At 29.8% G+C, this 23,612-nt stretch overlaps 1 protein-coding gene and 1 long non-coding RNA gene across 2 annotated transcripts in view; both read right to left on the bottom strand.

Annotated features, from left to right (window-relative positions):
• Window positions 1-15,572, bottom strand: part of LOC145944660 (uncharacterized) — a 55,420-nt gene extending 39,848 nt beyond the window's left edge. Inside the window, exons 1-3 of the long non-coding RNA XR_014426713.1 lie at window positions 15,446-15,572; window positions 13,942-14,050; window positions 13,752-13,826 (exon numbers count right to left, since the gene is read on the bottom strand). This is a non-coding gene — a long non-coding RNA (uncharacterized LOC145944660). The remainder of the gene's footprint in view (window positions 1-13,751; window positions 13,827-13,941; window positions 14,051-15,445) is intronic.
• Window positions 1-23,612, bottom strand: part of LOC145944651 (uncharacterized) — a 250,870-nt gene that overhangs the window by 108,072 nt on the left and 119,186 nt on the right. The window contains exons 6-7 of the mRNA XM_083053178.1: window positions 18,463-18,641; window positions 18,333-18,374 (exon numbers count right to left, since the gene is read on the bottom strand). Of these exons, the coding sequence (XP_082909304.1) occupies window positions 18,597-18,641 (45 nt within the window). The 3' untranslated portion in view covers window positions 18,333-18,374; window positions 18,463-18,596. The remainder of the gene's footprint in view (window positions 1-18,332; window positions 18,375-18,462; window positions 18,642-23,612) is intronic.

Raw genomic sequence — 23,612 nt, 5'->3', positions numbered from 1 at the left:
TAAGCAACTTGTTGCCACGGGCGTCCATATGACGTGATGAGAGAAAAAGCTCACTGTGTCATGACGACGTAAGCGAGACGAGAAAAGCGGCAAAATTAGAGAAGATGAAAATCGGTCGATTTCAGATAATAAAAGTTGTACCGAAGGAAAGTAGGAAGAAAAATATTTATAGCAAAACTCTGCAGCAGCGAGATGTAGGAGAATGAATTTCACACTCTCAAGTTTACATCCAAAAGAAAAAGATTTTAGTTTTTAGTTTTTTCGAGAAAACTAATATAAAAAAATTACTATAAACATATTATTGCATATAAAATAAACTAAATGTTTAAAAAAATTTTACTTTTAGTGTTAGATGAAAAAAATGTAAATTTGGATATTTTTTAAATTTATTTTAACATATATAATACACAAATTATTTATCACAAATATATCTACGAGAAAAATAATTAAGTACATGTATTTTTTTATTTTGAGACTAAAAAAACATATTTAATTTCTGTAAATCTTTATTCACGATGTATACATAAAAAATAAATGAAAGTTTTTCATTCATAAATGTGTTTATCGGTCTGCAAAATTTAGTTTTATTTATTCTAAATTTATGCGATATATGTGTAAAGTATGCACCAATTAATCACATTAAATACAAAATTAGTGGAATGTTTCTTGATTTAAATGTTTCTTGAACGAGAGGCTACTTGAACGGAGGCTACATACATACGACTCTCGTCTAGTAGAAGAGCTCAACGTGTCATCAGCCCTATGTGGGTAGCGAATTTGTTAGCAAATGGTCGACTATAAATTTGCATCAGGTGCTATGAGAATGCGCAAACGCGAATGTGATTCTGCCCTATACTTTGAAATGTCAAAAGCATGGTTAATGACTTCGTGAAATGGTAACATTTAACATCGTGCGAGCCCGTTAACTTGTGACCTGTGAAATACCACGATCAAAGGATACATGGGACAATGGGACTGGCGCATCCGCCTCATACGAGGTCTACTTGATCTACTGAACAGTTCAGTAGAGCCCGTGTATTGAGTTACGACAACTGTCAGCCACGCAGACTCCCTAAATAAAGCTTCCATTTACGAGGTGCTATGAAGGCGTTTCGGATTCTACGTCGGAGAAGCCGTAATTGCAATCTCGCCGAAAGTTCAATCTCAATCAGTCTCTCTTTTTCGTTGTTGAAATAGAGTTTTTCGAAGTAAAATAGTGCTCTGTGTAACAAACTTTCAATAGTTTCACGAGAGATTATGTTACAGTAGAACGTAGAATAAAATATCAAGAAAAATATATAATTAAACGAAAATGTTTTCAACGAAACATAGTATATTGATATATTTATATTATATTTAATACTATTAATGATTGTATTTTTAATTGACCGATTATAACAAACACTGATTATTACAAAAGTTTTTTCTGCAATACAATAACATTTATTTAAAACGACTACCGTCATTTTTACATTGCCATGACTCATTAAATATGAAAACGAAATTTCAATTTACTTACTCTTGTAATTTGAAATATTCTAAGTTAAATATATCATTAAATATGATATATGATAGTATGCATAAACAGATATGAATAATTATGCATGATATAATATTAGAATGTCTTATTTAAATTCCTATAAGAAATAAAACATTATCATATAAATGTTTAGAAAACGTATTAAGCAATTAATTACATCAATACATAAAACGCAAAAAATCTTTAATATATATATATATATATATATATATACATATAATATTTAATCAATAAGATAAGTATATAAGTGTATAAGTATTCGAAATGATATAATAATAAATATTCGAAATAATTTGTTATAAACTTCAATGAAAATTAAGACATGTACTAAAGCTATGTAATTTAGCAAAACTTCCACAACTCTGTGCTTACATCATTTCCGAAATAATCAACTCATTGGTAACTTGAGTTAGTAGATAATAAGATTTCAGTAGTTTAGATCAAATTAAGGATCTCCATTGTTTAGAGTCATGTTTGGCATACAGATAACTAGAACAAATCTCTTGTCCCCAAACTACTCTTCAAGTAAATCTCTTATGTGATGTAATTTTAGGAGTGTCTTCTATTTGAACTTACAAAACTTGGCTTTTAATTAAATTCTGCTCAAATGCTATTAAATTAAATAAAAAAGACACTGAAAAATATTGATTATTATAATTCATATAAAACATGATTCAATTTAAAAAATTCAAAATAAATAGTGATAAAAATAAATCAAAACGGCTCTTATTTGCCGTTTAAATTTAAATATGATTGTTCAAAATAAATTATTCTTCGCTAATTTGATAATTCTATCATGAAAAGACAAAGTTGGATATAAAGTTGGCAAAATTAAATGCAAATTTATTTTCAACTTATTGCTTTAATTCCAGAATTTATTACTTTTTCCAATTAACAAAATATTAATTTTAAAGATAAAAATACTAATAATAATACTGATAATTTTTTTTTAATGTAGGAATGCTAGCATAATATTAAATCTCTCAACATCTTTAATATTAATTGTTTAATTGGTAGAAATAATTACAAATTTGGAAGTATAACAACAAATTAGCAATTATTATTTATTAATTAGCCTTAATTATGCCATATATCTGAATTTGATTTCTTGTTTTCAATGCCAAATTAAGATAAAAAGAAATTAATAACATTAATTATCTTTAAATATTTATGTAATATATCGAGAAAATGTATTTAATCTTGTATATACGAAAAACCTTTTCCATTTTATGCTCAAACATTTCTTGCACAAACTAGCGAAATATGCCTTTGAAAAGATATCGCTTCTTCAACATTCCTTTATGCTTGCAAGGCTAAGTCTCAGTTCTGGATAGCGGTCTAAGATGAGAACAAACGGAAGCCATGGTCTCACACAAGCTTTCGCAAATTGTCAGTCACACTCGGCAATATCGTCACGTTCGCATACGGTTTTAGATCCGGCTAAGCGATTCGTTGGATGCACAGCTGAGCACGCGTTGCATCTGGCGTGATGCGATGTGCAAATATCGATTATCCATTACAATGACAAAACTATAGCTCTCACTGTTACGCATGAATGCACGTACTTTTTGGAAAAATTCGTCAGGCAGATTACTTTTTTGCTGAAAATTTAATTGACGAGATTTTTAGAACAATTCTTCTATTGTTTTTAATCAAGAGATCTATATTGTGTCATCTTGTCAGATACTCGTGTTCTCACATTTACAATATTCGCAAACTTGTTAGATCTAACAAATGTGGACAATTAATCTTCTAATACATTAAATTAGTTTTCCCTGAAAAATATAGCTCCATCCATACATAAATAATAAATATCATTCATTACATCACGGCAATAAGGTGTGATAAATTTACGATTATAATGCTAAGTTTTGTCATCCGAAAAATAAATTATTAACATCGTACACATTTGTTACTAACAAACTGAAAGGTGTATGCAAAATATATTATAAACGACTAATAAATTTTATAATATCATGATAAGAGAATAGATAGTAACAATATGTAAGATAGATTTATTACTGTTTATATTAGTTATTTAAAAGCATTTATACATGAAAATTTATTAGATTTATAAAAAAATAGAATTTTATTGCGCCGTATACTATGTTGTTTAATTGCGTCTATACTATGTCAACTATTATCAATTGAAATAAAATTCTAAAATTTGGAATACGATATTCGAATGCATTCTATCTGCATCTGGTGAGAACAATATTTATCTTGTGATAATAAAAACTACAATCTACTTTGGACTCGCAGCTGCACCAAATGCGAATGCAAAAACGCGAAAAATACAGGTTGCTCGAAAAACCGGATAACTCGTTGTTTGTAATGCAGATTTTCATGCATTAAGACCAGTTGTTCGGCATTTTTATGCAGCGTCCGTATGTGTGTTCACAAATGGAATATAAATTATAAGACGTCTGCAAAGAAATACATATAACATTTACATATAACAATTGTTACGACTTTTTTAAATAATTTATTAATTATAGATAAATAGAATAAATATAATCCGCTTTTCTCATTTATAATTTTTTTTATAAATGTTTTTCAAATACGGACTATAATGCAAAAACAATTGCTGGAAAAATTTTAGAATATACATAGAATGTTTATGAAATGCTAAATATAAAATTATTACGTGTAATTTAGTAGTAACATTAAAAATAAAATTAAATAAAGAATAATCTCTTATGATCTAATTTTATGGAAATTATGATCCAAAAGAATTTGATGAAGAATAATGGCCATAATCTAATATGACATTCTATTCGATTTATCATGGTCAATAAAATGACGCCCAATCGTTATCGGTATGCGAACAGTTTCACACAAAGAATGAAACTCTGAAGAAAAGTAGGTGAGTCTGAAGACCGAGTAATTTATTGGAATCTTTGCCGATAATCCTCTAGGGTCAGACCAAACAAGGAGAAATTCAATTATCTGATATAACGAGGAATCAGGCATCCATTCGCTGTTCCAAGTGCCGATATTTAATAAAATGGTATGTAAAAAAATATATTGTATAAAAAAATAAATAAATGAAATTAGAGAATGATATCCAATTATTACGATAAGAATTATATTTTGTAGCTATAAGCTCGCAACAGTTAAATGCATCTTGAATATCTTTATGTACATAATGTTCATCACAATTCAAGTTATAATAATAATTTAATAAAGCTTATAATAATAAATTATTTATATTTTTAAGCATCTATACTTTTGATATAACAAATAAATATTGGTGTTTGCAAAAAATATCAATAATACTATTAATATCAATAATTTTGTAATATTTTGTGATTTAGAGATGTCACAAAGATATTATAAATATAATAGTGTCATTAATATAATGTCATTAATATGTCATTAAGATTCTACAGCGAATTCTGAGAGAATAGCTATACTTCAATATACTAAAATTTGAAATCATATAATAAGTTGAATCAAACTCAACATTCAATATAGCACAAACATTTTGTTCTAATTTTTAACTCACTAACTATCAAAAAGATCTTCCTCTTTATCATAAAAATCATTAATTTGAATTTTTAAGATAATCGCATAAAATTTCATTATTTATTATCACATGTTACAGTATACGTATGTATTAGAGAGGTAAAATAGAGCAACGATAAAAGGAAAGTAATTAATAATGAGGATGAGGTTCCGTAGAAGAGAGAAAATCAAACTTCGTCGTTTCCATTTATGTCATTTAACAGTAATGACACGATGAAAGTTTGCGTCGTGCATCTTTCAAAAGGTCGAGTCTACGAAACTTGCTGTTTCAAAGCTGTTTTGTTTCGCTTAACTATGAGAATGTACTGTTTTGTCAAATAAAATAGTGCTTCCATTATTTAACATAACAGCATGATGAATCAACATTTCTTATAGTTTATAATCTGTTATCATATATAAAAATATAATCAAAATATTTCTTACAGTTTATAATTTTGCTATAAATAGAAAGAAATTTAGTTTTACATTTAGTTATAAGTTTAAATTATTACAAATAAACATTAAATATGTACACGGAGAGAATTTTCTCTTAGAATTTACCCTGAAAATCATGGTAATCGTGAGACAATATGGTATGGAAAGAATTTTATGAGAATTTCTCTGATTAATATTTATCACAATAAAAATAATAATATCTACACATTAAAATATAAAACATGTTTGAGTAATTTTACTAAACTGCATGGTAAAATTACTCAAACATGTTTTATATTTTAACGTGTAGATATTATTATTTTTATTGTGATAAATATTAATCAGAGAAATTCTCATAAAATTCTTTTCATACCATATTGTCCCACGATTACCATGATTTTCAGGGTAAATTCTAAGAGAAAATTCTCTCTGTGTATAGTGATATACATAAAAAAAATAATTTCACTGAAAAATATACATTCAGAATAAATCTACGGGTCTATCAAGATTTTAATGCTATAGAATTGCAAATCAAAATCGAAATTGTTTGCTATACATGAAATTCAAATTTCTATCTAGCTTTGCATCGTTAAAAATTCTAACAAATTATATTTTCCAAATTATTAAAACAAACGTCGACCAGACATCTTTCAAATAATTCAATTTTAACGTATGTGCAAATTCTCTTATCGAAATTTTACCAAACCACTATAATTTCCGTTTATATTTCCTGGATCTCGAGCATACAGCGAGATCCATTCCTCAGTAAAAATTTTATATTTTTTTTGAGGTTGTCAAACGAATCTTTCACGAAATTGCGTCTATTTCCGGTTCTATCTTCCGGTTCTACTCGTGACGCCTAGTTGTATTGAATCATATCACTATGACATGAACATATGTGTGCACAATTTTAAATCTCTTGCAGAACGTCGACAGCCATCATGGTAATGACATTTACTTACTGGTCTGTATAATACATGATAGAAACTCGCAATCAGTGCAATACATAAATGACGTTTTTTTATTATTTTTTATTCTCAACATATGCTTTCTTTAGAATTATATTTTAATATATATTATAAATAAACAATATTTTTAATAGTGTAAAGACATTAAATAATCTTCCACATAGAACTAAAATATTAATATATATTTTAAGAGAATAATGTAGCCTTAAGACAAAGATATTAGAATAATGTGCAATAAAGATACTAATAGATTTCTATAGCTCAAATAACGGATGCACTGTAATGTTATGTCAAACAATCTGTTTGTGTAGTGATTAAATAATTTAAATATCTTTCGTACAATGGCCGTATGAATAGCCAGAAAGTTGATCAATATATTTTTCATATTAGTTTTAATTGCTTTTGAATTTTACTATAAGAGTGACTTGAATTTATATTATTTCAGGCAATTTTATTACATTTTTTGATAACCAGTCACATTTATGCTAATATGTTGAAATACATATTCTTTGACATAGTTTGCAAATAAAATAATAATGCCGTTTTATAACAGCTTATTTCGTCTAAAATAAATAAAGATAATAGCATTTCATATAAACATAAAAAACTATAAAACGAATTTTATTACACTATTCACATTTTTCAAGTCACTTCCAGCCAGAAGAGATTTTTTCGAAAAAGTTTTTTTATGAGAGATAGTGTGGGCAATATCTAATAAAATACGTTGATTGAATTTTATGTTGTAAACAGATTTATATAGATACCAAGAGAGGTGTGCGGGAAAATATAAAATGCGTGAGAATTAATTTTTGTCATACATATATGCAAACGTAAATATTTGTTAAACTACATAATAAAAAAAAACATAGCGCAGTGCGACACAGCACCGAACTCAACACGCATGTGTGTTTATAACATAAAAAATATTTGTCAATTATATTATTTATAATACTAACTGTTATAAAACCTACCTAAGATAATCTTATCACAAGCAAATAATGACAAAACAAAATGTGTTTTCTCTTAGCAAATTAAAAATATGTGTTTTTTCTTTGCAAATTAGATAGCAATTAATAAATAGTAATTTGTATAGTATGTAATTAATTAATAAACTAATGTGAATAATTAATTATTTCTCAAAAATCATATATGACATTGGTGTATCTTATTACTAAAAAAATATATGTTAATGTATCATATGATCGTATCGTGCAATAATAATAGCAATAACAGCACAATCGCGTGTATCAAAATATTCGTTTATTTAAAAAAATTTAACAAGTACTCTTATTGATTTATCAATAACCAACCACCAATAACTTTTGATAAGTAATATCAACTTTTAGCTTTTTGTAGCTATTAAAAAGTTTCAAATCCGCAAGTTCGAAAATATATCTCATACATTTCTCGTCATCTGTCTCGCCACATTGTCGACGAATATAGCACTTCATTGCACGGTCGTTCCTTTTCATGCGCATTAGATGGCAGACTGTAATTTGCGGTGACGGATATAGCAGCATCCGATGAAATCAGGGAACGATTTTGCGTCTGGCTAAGTAAGCACGAATAACTATCGAGATTTCCAATAAAATTGTACGATCATTTTATTCTCTTCATCCGCCAATTTTCAAAGATGCAATGCGCGACGTTCGATATATACCAAGCGCTGCCGTTATATTCATGGATTTTATTCTCATCGAGAAATCGATGATACGTAGCCCACTTGTTCGTGCTTAGAATACATCATGCGATGAATCCGCCGACGCGACGCATATGTTGGCGTTCGAAGTTTCGCCAAAAATGTAGAGCGAAATTCCGCGCGTCTCGTTTAAAGGGGAGCTTCCAGAAACGTACGCGGTACTAAGATAACGAAAAATCGCTCGGTCCGATCATGAATATACATACATATATGTATCTTGAGTCGCCTAATGTTCAAAAAGAAATAAAAAGTATCCTGATGACTTTAAAGTCGATTTCCGATAACTACGAGGATCGCTCTGAAATATTTTTTGGCACATAGTTGTTCGAAGAGCGAAAGAGAGAGAGACCTGGCACACAAATCATCTTATCCCGTAATCGCATTATCGGTGCCGCGAGTGAAAAGACGGTTCCCGTTATCGTTGACGGTAACTTACTCAAATTAACATTCTCTAGCTGTCACGGCATTAATTGCGAAAGTTTTCTTGGGAGATGAAGGTGATAAAGTGCTGACTAAAGCTGTGTAGAAAATCGAGAGGAGCGCGGAACAGAACTCGTCGTGTATTGTGGAAATATTCCTGCTAATAAAATAAATCTCAAGCCGACAAATTCTGATTGACAGCGATCCGATCGGGAATATTATTTACATTTCACGTTGAAAATAATGACAATATGTATACATTTAAAAATATGATGTTTTTACTATATTTGTCAAATTGTGCAAGACATTTTTTTATAAAAAAGAATCGTATAATAATATATTTTGAACAAAAGCCGATAATAATAGGGTAGATGTAGAATATTCAGGTGGCAAAGGTTAAAGCATTTTGGAAGTCAATGCTCTAAGCCTCCAGGGTCAGTTTTAATCTGCCTCTCAAACTGTATTGCCATACCGCGATACCGGAAGTTCCCAAGTGGCAAAATCTCTGAACGCCGCATACCCTCTCAGGTCTGCCCCAATTTACGATAACCGCAGTGGCTTTAATGTGAAAGCTACCGGTTGCCAACGAAAATTTGAATCGTGGCAATGACAGGGCAATTACGAGACCAATTTAGACCGCAGCATATCAAATGGAATGCGCTTCTCCCTTTGATACGGAATACAATTATAATTGGTAGCGATCTTAGATCGTATATATGTATATACATCAAGATACGTTCATGATACTCTTGTTGTGAGTTACCATTGCAAACTTTGATATAGGTATATAATTATATTGTTTAATATACATACTTTGAGGAGCTACAATTTTGTAAAAATAAAATAGCATATTTTAAAGCTAAACAATAGCGTTAGAAGAAAGAATTTTATTCTCTCACGATGCCAAAGCTAAATGAATCCGTGATCTACTTATTGTCTTTTCTTAAGTGGATTGCCATTGAAGGGAAAAATTTTCATCATATTAAAAAAAAATTGTTTGTGCCATTTTTGGCTCAATAGTTTTGTTTATAAATTCCATTGTGAGTTTTACACAATACAATGGAATTTATAAACAAAACTATTGAGCCAAAAATGGCACAAACAATTTTTTTTTAATATGATGAAAATTTTTCCCTTCAATGGCAATCCACTTAAGAAAAGACAATAAGTAGATCACGGATTCTGCTTTAATATATTTTTTTATATATTTTTTACATGTATATTTCTTAAACATTGAGAAAAGCGGATGAATATGGCTTATCTCTCTTTGCAATTCTCTACTTCCATTTGGTTTTTGTCAGCCACAGCACACTTTGCGAAAATCATTGACGGCAACGAAGCAGGGAAATTGAAATCGTAAAACGTGAAAGGCCTCGGGGACATAATCCTTACCTCCATCAAGTATCAAATTTAACATCCATAATATTTGTTTGATTATTATAAAAAGTTGACAAGTATATTCTGTTTATCATTATCGATTTGCGTTCAAAAAGTCAATTATGATGTTGATTTAATCATCTAAATAATTTTTATCACTATATCGTAACAGTATATTTTTGTAATGATAATAACCATATATTTCAAAATTGTTTTTGTAAATTATTATAAAGATAGACGATTAAACAATTAGAGTTTGTTCCGTGCAACTGTTAGAATAAATTAAAAAGTGTAAAATATAGATTGATATTTTAGAAAATATTAATCAAATAATTTTTCATCAAATTTAAAGCTACAAAATAAAAGATGTTAAGATGTTAAGATTCTTTTTTATTTCAAAAATATTTATATTAGTAATTTCAAATATTTATTAAAATATTTCAATAATGTTATATATCTATCACTTTTAAAATTATACGCAACATATTATTATCACCAGTATTAAAAAATATATTTTATTTATTTAATAAAAAATTTTATCTCTATTTATTTTACTTTTCTTTTTATAACATATTTAATAATTGTTAAAGCAGTAACAAAGAACTGAACCATTTCCTGCTTGCGCATTTCAAATACTAATAAACATATAAACGACAACACATTTCTTTATTCAAGTGCTTTTACGTGGGATTATTTCACTCACGAATTTTTCAAACAATGAAGTGCTCTTCATAATTCAGCATGCGCTTAGTACATAAACGGCTGCAAACTCATGTGATTGCGACATGTTCGCAGAGATCTCGGCCGACATGGTTGTAAAAGCACCCTCGAGTAGGATAATCTACCCTGAGGATGTAACACGATTGTTGCTTGTTTACAGCATTCCGTCAAAAGGAGATGGGAGCGAAACAAAGATGAGATACGAGACATCGCAAACACCTTTGAGTACAGAAAACGATCCTACTTGCTGCTATTTAGTTAAATTCAGCATTATTATGATTAAAGCTAATTCCCGAGTTTCTTGAGCTTCCGCAATTTGCACGTTGATTACATTATATTATTTTATATACATGTATACATAGCTTTTACCTATCAATGTTTAATAACGAGAGCAATAATGCAAGAATGCATATTTAAAAGAATAATAAATATTTCAATTTTAAGACTGAAAACATAGAAAGATAAAATGCGAATAATAGTTCGAAAAATGGCATTAAATTAGGGCTTCGAAAAATTAATTATTAAAATATATAAAATATCGTTAAGAAAGAAATTGTAAATTATGTGCACAGCACAATTTAATCCTTTATATTCAAACGCCGTATTTAATTATGCAAATTAACTTGAAATCGTAAAAAGTGGAATCTTTATAGGCTATATAAGGCACATAAAGAATTTCAATAGCGTAATTTCTCGGATGACGTTTCGCCTTATTTATGGTCATCCATCAACTAAAATGATAAGAAAAAAACAATGGAAGGCATAGCTATAAACAGTTAAGGATCGACATGATTTTTTCATTTTCGCTCCAAAGGCGAAGTTAAGTTGTGGCACCTGGTTGGAATTATTGGCGAAACGTGGAAGCCGTTTCTGTTAGATAAGAAGACCGCTAGGATGGAGATAAATACATGTAGTATCATGGCAACTGCTTGGTAATTCAGATATCTTAGGACAAGAAAAAAATAAGAGAAAAAAAATGGAAAAGACTTTACTGGCAGTTACAATGTTGTAACGCTATTACTTTATTTTTCTGCAATAAAGATAGCAAACAGACAGTGCTGTTAAATATGTAACTACTGTAAAATATAGCTATAACTGCATAAATATCGAGATATTTCTAATTTATATTATATTATAAAATATGTTAAATATTTTTGGAACGTGATAACGAATTAATTTTCATACAATATTTGGCTTTTGCGACACATAGTATGTTATTGTTGATAAACATGCTGAACTTGTCATTCGAGGCGAATTCAATCGGGAACATCGCGTGTATCAATGTGGATTATTCTTGGAGAAATGCAATCATTTCCTATGTGTATTATAATTATAAATTAATGACTCGATAAGCGTATCGAAGCGATCCTATTAACTGTATTTCCGCAAGTGATTGTTGCATGAGTATAATCACGATGTAATAAAGGCTAAACAGAAAAAAAAATCCAGAAAAACAGCGAACAACTTTAAGATGAACAATTTAATTTACCATTAAATTTAATTTATTATAATTTAATTTAATTTATTTTATTTTATTATTTATTATTTGTAAAAGATTAATTGGTCATTTTATCTTCGCGATAATGATTCCAGTTTATTGTCTTTATAATATAATTCACGTTATTGTATTTATAATATGCAATGTTCTATTTTTAAAAAGTTTTAAATATTTAATAGAATATTTAATAAATAATTATAATACATATATATATAATATTTCAAAATTATGTTTAAAATGTGTAAAAGTTAATTAAATAAAAATTATATAAATTTGCAAAATATTAAATTCAGTATTTGTTACGAATTTCTATAATTCTAATTAATATTGCTATATATTTATTGTTTTATTTAATTGTATAAAATATATCAAAGAAATTTCTTTCTCTTTTTCTATCGTATTTTATTCTGTGATTATATGTATATTTATATTTATATTAGTTTCTAGAATCTATTATTTATAGAAAAAATACCCGAGTCTGGAACATTACATATGGATGCAATAACAGTTTATGCATCTATTTACATTAGATTTTCATAAACAAATTTAACAGTGTACTCTAAGTATAACTGCAAACTTGAACCGCATGGAAACTCTCGACTACGAGTGCTAAACTTTTGGAATATTTGAATATTTTATATGTATTCTACATATATACATATAGAAATGATAAATCGATATATTGAAAAGTTTTGTGGAAGTAGTATCATTAGCAATATGTCATCAAAAATATCGCATTTTAGTAGCATCATGTATTTGTAGAACATTAAAAAGTGAAAATATTTTACACAATCAGACATTTTCAAAGCAGAAAAATAATATAACATACTAATGTGTATTCATAATATACATCAAGTAGCAAATCTTTTCTGATTAATTTGTTAGTTTTATTTAAATGCATTTGATATATAAAGAAAGAAATGATGTGTGTTTCTTTTTATAAAATATAATGTACAAAAAAACAAGATTATAAATTTTTCTATCATTGCAGTATTTTTTTATCTTAAAGTGTAATATTAATCCGTAAGAATTAACATTTTTTTATAGTAAAAATAATTAGTATATGCAAATTTAAAAAATTAAAACACATAATAATTATTGATTTTAATGTAATGTAATTTAGAGAAATTATTCTTCATGTATAAGAAATTATTTGTTTGATACGAATTGATACGTGTTAATTAATATTAAATAAATAATAATTTTTTTTATAGAAAGGATATTTTTTTATTTTAATTACCGTTTGTTGATCAGAATTAGATATCGCAGCAAAATGATTTGTAGTGACATCTAGCGATATATAATATTTTATGCTACCAAAAATTATTAAAAAATAATAAACATTTTATGACATTAATAGTCTTATTAATAAATATTCTACATTATATTTCAAAATTATGAATAAATACGCAAGTTAAGAATTTACAATTATTTTGTATTGTATTTGTTTAGGTTTAAGTGCCAACTGCTGATAAACATTGTTATTCTTTTATTAGTATATGATAAGCATTTTATAATGTACGCATGTTTCAAAAATATTGATAAAAAATCAATTATTATACAAAAAATAGGCAAAAATATACATACAGTGCAGATGAACTTCATTAGTATTTGATTCTCTTTGATTGCTTCCACGATTTAATATCTTTATTCTACGCCAAACTACAATGATAAAAAATTGATTATTTAATAAAAAAACATTTATATTTTTTTGTTTTCTTTTTTCTATTTCTATCATATTTATTCTCATTATATGTTTTAAATTGTATTTTCTTACCATTTCTAAAAAATTTTCTTATACCAGGTCTTTCTTTTTTTCTACAGTTTTGACAATTATCTTTTTTTACTGAATTAATGTCTTCTTCCATAGTATAAAAAAACGTATCCTTGAAAAATGAAAAACAATGTGTATATTTATATATCTTTCGTATTAATAAAATAGTGATAACAAAATTATAAAGTTATAAATGAGCACTGATGCGAGTGTGACATATTTATTAATTATATTTATTATATTTGATATAAAAATTTGATATATAAAAATTTATAAATTCTATATAATCAATATAATCATGATAATTTAAAAAAATAATATTATGAAAATACTGAATATTATGAAAATAATGAAAATATTTATTAATTATACACACCCACACAAATTTTACTACAAAAAAAAATACAAATTGCATCTTTGACTAATATGTGTGCATATTTTCTAGTCGTTCTATATTTTATCACTCTATGTGCACTCTATACATTACAATCAAGAAAATATTTTTAGCACAAGGCTTACAGTAGTCTCATGAGCGCCGCAATACTTGTCTTATTGTCGATATGGTATGTTACAACATATTGCGTTATTCAACGCAACAAAAAATTATATAAATTTTGTAAAATCAAGACTCATTTCTCTTTTATATTATAACTTTTAATAATATAGCTATTTTTAATAAACATCTTTTTAATATAATATTTAATATTAATTACATTAATTAATAAAACAGAAATCATTACTTTATTAATTTCATGTATACTTAATGATAAATTATCTATATAAAATTTGCGGTAACAAATTTTCAGTATGAATATTCTTATATTCTTTATCATCATGAATATGATTGCTCGTGTATCATTAGCAGAGTTGCTTTGAATCATTTAACATTATCGATACTTTTGCATTGTTCTACTAATATATGATGCAAATCAGGATTATATCAAAGTAGCAAATATATAAAGAAATGTATATGTTGACTAAGAAATATTCAAACAAAATATAGAAGATAATAAAATACTATTGTCACACATGATATTAGTAAATATGTTAAAAATCTTTCCAAATATTTTCTAGCTGTCTCTTAGTTTCATTTGCATATTAATGTATTTAAATATCTAATTTTGATAGACTACTGAATTTAATGATGTAATGTGTATTAGTCTATGTTTTGTACATGATCAGACAAAAATTTTATTTTTTTTCGATCAGAGTAAATTGTGAAATAATTAAAAAATATATTAGAGAAATAATACACATAAGTTTAATGAACTAATTTCTTAAATTTTGAAATGCAATCTTTCTCAAGCATGAGTGTGTATGCATGCCATATAATTAGTATTATAAATATAGTAAAAGTAACTTGAATAAATGCGTCAGATTGAATGTTTTTATGTCAAGTATATAATTCTAAATATTTTATAAAATTACGCACTCTATTTTAATGTTAAATTTATTTAAATTTCTCTTTATTCGAAAATATATAAAAATTATATAATTAAAGATATACCTTTTTTCAATTTTGTAATTAATTTTTTCTCGACAATATCTTTTCTTGATAAATGCTGCTTTCGAACTTATATCCCACGAAAACTATTATTTTCATTCACAGATTATATTAACAAAAAATTATTATTGTTTTCACATACCATGGATTATTTAGTATTGTAAAAAATATTACATTTACTCCAAATTGATTTAAAAAACACACTACACATTGTTTAATAATAATAATATTATTTAATACGCACAAATCACGATTCACCGATTAAAAATCTCTATTTGTGATAGAAACTTCACGTTCGTTCCATTTTCACGTATCGAAAGTCATGGAATCACGAAGATCACACATTTGATCGAATAGCAATATGACTATACGCGAATCAATATTGCCTCTGGCGAAGCGCGCACATCGTATTAGTCAAACTACAATAACTTCTCGCGGTGCTGTAGGTGGTTGTAGGATAACCAAAAGCTATTCGCGAGTCACTTTAAAACGGTTGGCCAAGTAGCCAGCAGAAGAGCAATCTTTGGCCAGAAGCCAGATCCTCCTACGCAAATTTGCATTTTTTTCTGCTCGCAAGAGGTCAGAGCACTATTCTCTCTTACGTCTTTCTTTTAACGTCATCAATTTCAATGACTCTGAATTGAACTATGTAATATGTAATTGATAATTATATATCACTACGTTTTTCTGCGAGATTCAAATAACGAATAATATCTAATATCAGAGATTCACGATGGTAATACAAAGTTGTTTTCTATAAACACGTGCCATTGCGTGTTGCCAAATAAATTCTCACCTTGATATATCTTACTGTATTATTTCGAAATAAAGCTTAACGCGACACAACTATAAAATATTCAATGTAACTAGATTATGTGATGCAAGTACAATCATAAACCACGATTTCAATAGCTATACATAACAGAAATATTATTGTGCATGTATATTATACACAACGTAATGCACATAAACATCATATTAATCAAACAACATTTAATGAAAAATATGCATAAAATAATGCAGAAATATACACATTATTTGAAAAGATCAAGATGGAGCTTGAGATGTCACTCAAGGATTTCAACAAAAGCTTCATCATAATAATAAATCCGTCATAATAAATCTCTTGAGCGAACACTCTTGCAAATACTATCTGCGCTATCATCTGAAATGATGTAGCAAAGGCGTGAGAACACAGAATATGTCGGATATTCAGTGTCACTTCAAAGGTAACCTTTTGCTAGACAACGCTTAACTGTAGTTGCCTTGTGCCCCCTGCCGTTTTACGCGAGGGGGGCGACAGTTTCCAGATAGTAACTGTCGTCGGTGCAATCATCGGCCAGCCTACAAGGAAGGCATTTAATATCCTTTAGCGACACTGTGTGTCGGCAGTGAACACCGCGCGACCACGCGAAAAAATTCACTGCATGTGCACAGTTAGTCCGGTCAGATAGACCGACCTGCCGGCGGTTGTACCTGACTCGTACTGAGAAATTTATACAGCCGCCTCAATCGCGATAATTGCTCAGCCACCTCGAATAGGTTCGTTCATCGGATACTGCACTAATTGGATCAGAAGCTGGTTCTATTGTGTCTCTCAAACGTATAGCATAATCGATTAGCTGTTTTATCACATTTTCTGCCGATCATATTTTGAGATAACTAAATCTACAAAATTTTGAAAATAAATGCTAAAGAAATTGCCTCAAAAAATATAAGGATGACAAGAAGAAGAAAAAAATAGAGTAAATGTAAAATAAATATTTTTCTTTTCTGTTCTTATTTTATTTTTATTTTTGTTTTATTTTCTTTTCTTATTTTATTATAACAGAAAAGAAAAGAATAGTTTTTATGTATATATTATATATTTATAGAAGAGACACAAATAAGTGTCAAAATGTTTAATTTATGTTTGTTAAATTTATGTTTATTATTTTAACAATTATCTTACGTACTTTTTAAAAAATCTTCATTTATTAACAACTTTTGCTTGGTCGTATTGACTCATTATTTGCATATTTATTTTTTTTTAATATATTAAGCGCAATCTTAATAAATAAATATCAATTACACAGATTTTTCTATTAAATGATATTATATATAGTTCTTATTATGTTTGCCGAAGTGTGTCTCACCATGACGTAGATTAAGAAAAGCATATAGCGAAGAATGTCTAAAGTAATTTATATTGTCGTTCAATTGTCCGTGTAATATTGTATCCTTTTCTAAAAAAGATATGTAAAGTCGATACTCGCATATATCAAAGTTTATTGTTGTCGCTTTTCCGCGATGCTCATTGGCTGTCAAAATTCGCGTTGTGCATTATATTCGTAGCATCGAGAGGCTGTCATCGCGAGAGTTAGCAGTTTGACAGTTTGTTGAAAATAAAATTAAATAAAATAATGATATTAGTTTCAAATAATATATTATAATATTTTTAACTCGATTAATATTTTTGACAGTTATCAGCTGATTTCAAAAAATATTAATCGCGGATAAAGTATTATAACATATTATTTTAAACATATTATTTTATTTTATTTTATTTTATTTTGAACAAACTGTTAAACAACTAACCCTCGCGATGACAGCCTCTCGATGCTACGAGTATAACGCACAATGCGAATCAAAACAGTCAATCAGCATTGCGGAAAAGATGCAATAATACTTGAGAATCGACTTAATATGCCTTTTTTTTTAGAAAGTTATAATATTTTAAATTCGATTAATATTTTTGACAATTACCAGATTTTTGTCAAAAATATTAATCGCAAATAAGATATTATATAACATATTATTTAAGATGTTATTATTTTAATATTTTCAACATATTATATACCTCCATATTACCGCTATAAAAATGTTATTAAATAAACAATTTCTCACTCACCGATACATGCAATAGCGAAGTTGTAGTACACAGCACATTGATCTGAAAACAAAATATTCAAATTATGTTATGTGTGTGTCGAACATTTCATAAGCAATGCAGTTTAGAAAAAATGTTTTATTTTGCATACCTCACAGTTGCTCCGCTGTCGCCCGATGCCTCCCTGGGCCTCCTCCTCCTCTCTTGGTCCATGATAGCACTCACGAAAACACGAATAATTACGATTGCCCGACACTTTACACGGCACTTCCGACGCGCGAAACTTTACACGGCACTCCCGACACGACGCGCTGTGTATCGCAATGGTACCTGTAACAAATAAAATACGTACATATATTAGAATAATCTTATTATTTCGCATTATAACATACAAAATATAAATATAAATATGTAAGCTAGAACATTTAATTAGGAAATTTTTGCTTTATTAATATTTTTTGATAGAAATCAGCTGATTAAAGCGTTAATTTGCTAATTAATTTTTTTTAAATAATATGTTATAAAAATTAAAATAATATAATATGTTTTAAATAATATATTATAATACTTTAAATTCAATTAATATTTTTGACAGTTATCGAAGTTTTTATTTCAAATCTTTTGTTACAAATACATATTATACAAACAATTGAAAGACGATAATATAAATCATTTTAGATATTCTTCGCATGCTTTTTTTCTTAAATTTAATGTGCAACTGTGGGACAGAGATTTGTGCGTCCGCTCTCTATGTCTGAGAACCCAAATTCAAATTCGGTTAGAAACACATTTGGATCTATTCGATCGTTAGCCTTTCTGCAGGCAAATGGGCATGACAAATCACTGAGAATATCTTGCCAAGGACTCTAATCAATCTGCCTGTTCGAAACCAGGATAAAATTGTAGGTCTTGGTGTGACCTAGGCCAAAACCTTACAAGAGCTGTAACGCCAAAGAAAAGAAAAATATCCTTTTCTTACTCTACGTTAAAATTTTTACTTATTAATCATCTTTTCTTGCTCGTATTGACTCATTATTTTTGTATTACTTATTTTTTCAATGTAATAAACTGTTCTATCTAAACTTATTATTGAATATATTATGTTAAGTATTATTTTCAACATCTTATAATTTCTGTTATTACTTACAATATAAAAAAAAAAAAACGATAGCTGATTAAATCTAACAATATTAATTTCTCAAGCGAAATTTTCTTAATTTTCAAGTTATTATCGTACAGAACAAAAGATACGAAAGCTAAAAAAAAGCTTTCATCAACCTGTTTAGTATCAATGAGATGAGTCGCCATAATATACTAACAATAAGTTCATGGAGACATGCATTTCACGGTCTCGTGTCTGAACCACAATTTCGCGCCATTCAAGCAAATTTGCTTTTCTGTTAAAGTATCGCGTGCATCTACAGTCTGCAAAAATTGTTTTCGTTTATCAATGCGTGTAAAGTGTATACACGCGTTTAATAATGAAGGTAGACTCGACCTCGATTATCAAGCCAATTGTGGAAATCAGATTGCAACGCAAATTATCGGTCGACGATGGTGCAATCTATATATTCACGATACATTATTTACACAGTCATTTCGTATCCTACGTTTCGACTCGTGTAAATATTGACATCCTTTACATTCAAGTGAAAAGGATAAATTGTTAATTGTTTTTGCGAGCATGCAACTTAACAATCACTGCATCAATTTGTGCTGCACAAAAATAGCTTTGGAGAAAAGTCATTCAGATTATAAGCTGTAAAGATTCTAATAATAGACAGTAAATATAAACTTTATGTGAATCGTACATCAGAACCTCCTTGCACACAAGAAAGAGGAAGAAAACCATTAAACAAATAATGCTTAAAAAATTATTTGTTTAACATATTTAAATGATACGCGATTTAATAGTATAATTAAACAATTAAAAAAGCATTTTAATGACAATGAAAGAATATTACACTAACTGTTCAAATTATCTTATAGAAACTATTGCTGTTTTTTTTTTTTTTAAATAACTGGTTGAGAAAGAATACTCTCAAAAAAGCGCAGTCCCGGAAGAAGGAAACTTGCGCACAACTGCAGTTCAGGTATAAAGATAGAAAAGAAGAGGGTTCCTGTCGCAAAGGAGAGAAGGATCGAATCAGCGAGGTAAATTAATGCCGGCTCTCTAGCTAAATTAATTACGCCAATGATAATTACACTTGAAGCGCATCAGTGTATTTTGCGCTAAACGGTGTCATCGCTTTTTATACACCTCTCCCTACGCGTCCCTCGTCAGTCATCGTCCTCTTTTTCTCTTCTTCTCTTTCAACAACGTAGCTCGTATTTCATTCTTACACGACGACAGCACGGTGTGTGCTATACTATAGTCGACAATAGTCACAACCTCCATTGACTATCCGCAAAAGCGTGAAACATGTGTTCGCACACAGACAAATATAATTAGACTCTTATTTTTGTAGACGCAGAAGCAGTAGACCGACACGCATACCACACCCGTATTTGTCGTTAGAACTACCGCGTTAGAGTTATCGAATACCACCATTTAGTTTAATAACGGATGGGAAAATTGCTGCCGAGTTTATAATTTAATCTAACAAATATCTAAAAATTATGCGCACAGTTTAAAGTTTTTTTCATAACACTTATTTGAACATACGCAATAATTTTTGCATTAATTTTGGCATGAATATTTTTCTTCTTTTGTTAATCTGTGAGAGATTACTTAGATATTGCATCCCATGATATTTACTTATAGAACAGGTTTTTGTTTTAAGAAATCGATAAATTTCGGGATCGATAAACTTTGAATTAAAATCAGCAATTCAGCTATTGAGTGGCGCAACATTGCTTAATAGAATAAAATGACAGATATAAAATTGTACACATATGTTACAGCTGACTTGAAACACCAGTAATTTTTTACAATATTTGGTCCAATTGAGAAACGATTCCTCAAGAAATCGAAAAGAGGAAAGACAGCCCGATAAGAGAGGGTCACCGAGGGGAAACGAGAGCGGGAAGGGGTGGAACCGGGCGGTATGGAAGCGACGAAGAGAGAAATGAGGAGGAAAACGCAACGACGCAACGCAATGTAGTAGGGGGATGCGAGGAGGAGGCCGTTTGTCGGACATACCTCGGGGCCACCCTGGCGTCTAATTGCGTGTAATGCACTCTCGGCTTGCCAGGCCTGTCGAGTTACCGCCAGAGGAGAGCCCGGCGAAAAACTCGGGTCGCGATGCAGCAAAACGTCGGACGATCGCGGGGACGCGGTGCTATGTCCGGAACGCTCGGACCCACACGATGTGATGGAGAACGGAGACGGCGAGGACGGCGACGCCCTCCAGGACGTCGATCCCCCTCGCGGCCGTGGACCGGGTCGCGTCCTTTTCTGTTCTCTCGGTCCGCATCGCGCCTCCTCGCCGTGGAATGTTACCGGCACCTCCTCCGCTAAAATAAAGACGTGTTCTTCACCATGCTAAATCGCTCGGACGAAATCCTCTTTGCCGCGAATTCTCCCGGAGTCTGTCCAAAAAAAAAAAACGCGAACAGCCGCAAGAAAACACTCGAAGACGTATTGACGCCGAGAGAGTAACTCTATCAAATTAGAATTGTAGAAAGTAGATGTACCTATATTTATACCGTATTCGGCTAAAATACAGACATTTGACATTAAATCTAATAGTCTAATCCTAAGTTTTACTTACAATTATTTCCTTGATTTCATCGGTCAAAAAATTTAACATAATAAAAATAAGAATGCTGACGTAAAAAGAACACATGAATAAAATGTCAGAATATCCAAAACTTTTCTATTAAGCGCGCGCACCCGCGTGCTACTTCGAAATATTTCTATAAAATATCACTTATACGAGATTCGAGAATGGGTTGAAGACAAACCATTCGAATCCCGAGAGCGCCGGCATCCTTTAATTGCGGAACGATCGTCTCGAAACTTTCCGAAGAACCAGAGGGGGAGGGATGTCCGGTGGAGCGAGAACTCTACGACCGCGATTATTTAGCGTAGCTAAGATCTGTCGGTACGGGTTTTTTGTCGCGCGAGAGCTTATTATGAATAATGATTTATGTCTTGTCTGTGCCGGTATAGGGGTGTTCCTCTAGAGAGCGAATGAACGAGAAGGCGAGATAAAGACGGGCTTACGGTGACGTTACGCGACCGAAGGAGATGTATAGAGGGGTTAATAACGGTCGCGTGTTGTAATACCTGCCATTATCCACAAACCGACCGCCTAACAAGCTACCTGCTAATAATACACGACGGCACAGCACACACGATCACGTGCGTGATCTTTTTACTTGGACCTTATCGAGTTTTTGTCATTGCGATTGCTAGCCGCGGCGCGATATCATATGTCGATCGATCTGAATGAGCTACGGACATTACTGTTGAAAAAAAAAAAAAAAAAAAAAAAAATTTAGAAACTTAAGAGCTAATCATGTATTTCGTTGTTTATGCGTATATCTTTGTAGCACATATGCTATTTTTCTAAAAGATGTATGTAAAGCGGAATATATAATAATTTATACAGTATGTATAGCCGCTCGAATAATTTTTCAAATTAATATTTGTTACACTAGGTCAGAATAAAAGAAGTTGATGTGGGGTATATAAGTAAGCGGGAAAGTTTATGCACAAAAGATCATTCGGTAAAAATTAATCAGTAGCCAAGCAATTGTATCCGCTCGAATAAATCAATCACTTCATCTGTCATCGATCGGCCAGTCGAGGATCCGGGGAAAAACAAACTAAATAAAAAAAATACGAAAAAAATAAGAAAGAAGCAGCTTTTACAAACCGCAGGACAACAAGTCGCATCGACAAATCGCTAGTTTTCATCTAGCATTTTCTCGTCATCGCATGAAACGATCTACTGTCGCAAACGCGTTCTCAATCATCAGTAAACGAAATTCAAAAAACTGTTTTGTAATCAACCAATTAAAACCACTGCATTATTATATTATTTAAAAATATATGAAATATATTTTTTGAAATATTCTTGTATTATAAATTAAATAAAGCGATGATACTTTGGATATTTTTATATGAACCGCTAAGTTTTTGCGCAATAGAGCAATGAATTGCAGAGATAGATAAAACTGGTTGTGAAAATAAGCTCTTCAGTTATTTGTAACCTTCTAGTGCCGATAGAAAACAAGTAATATGCTTAGAATGTTTCTGATCGTTTTAACATCAGGATGGTTGACTTCCATCTATGCGTGTATACGGCGTGTTTGTCCGTCGGTCAGTCGCAATTACGGATCGGGGCCGGACTG

Source organism: Prenolepis imparis, unplaced genomic scaffold (assembly GCF_030444845.1).
Source record: "Prenolepis imparis isolate NDT839.2.m4 unplaced genomic scaffold, iyPreImpa1.0 SCAF_1, whole genome shotgun sequence".
Lineage (NCBI taxonomy): Eukaryota > Metazoa > Arthropoda > Insecta > Hymenoptera > Formicidae > Prenolepis > Prenolepis imparis.
This window is presented reverse-complemented; position numbering and strand designations above follow the sequence as displayed.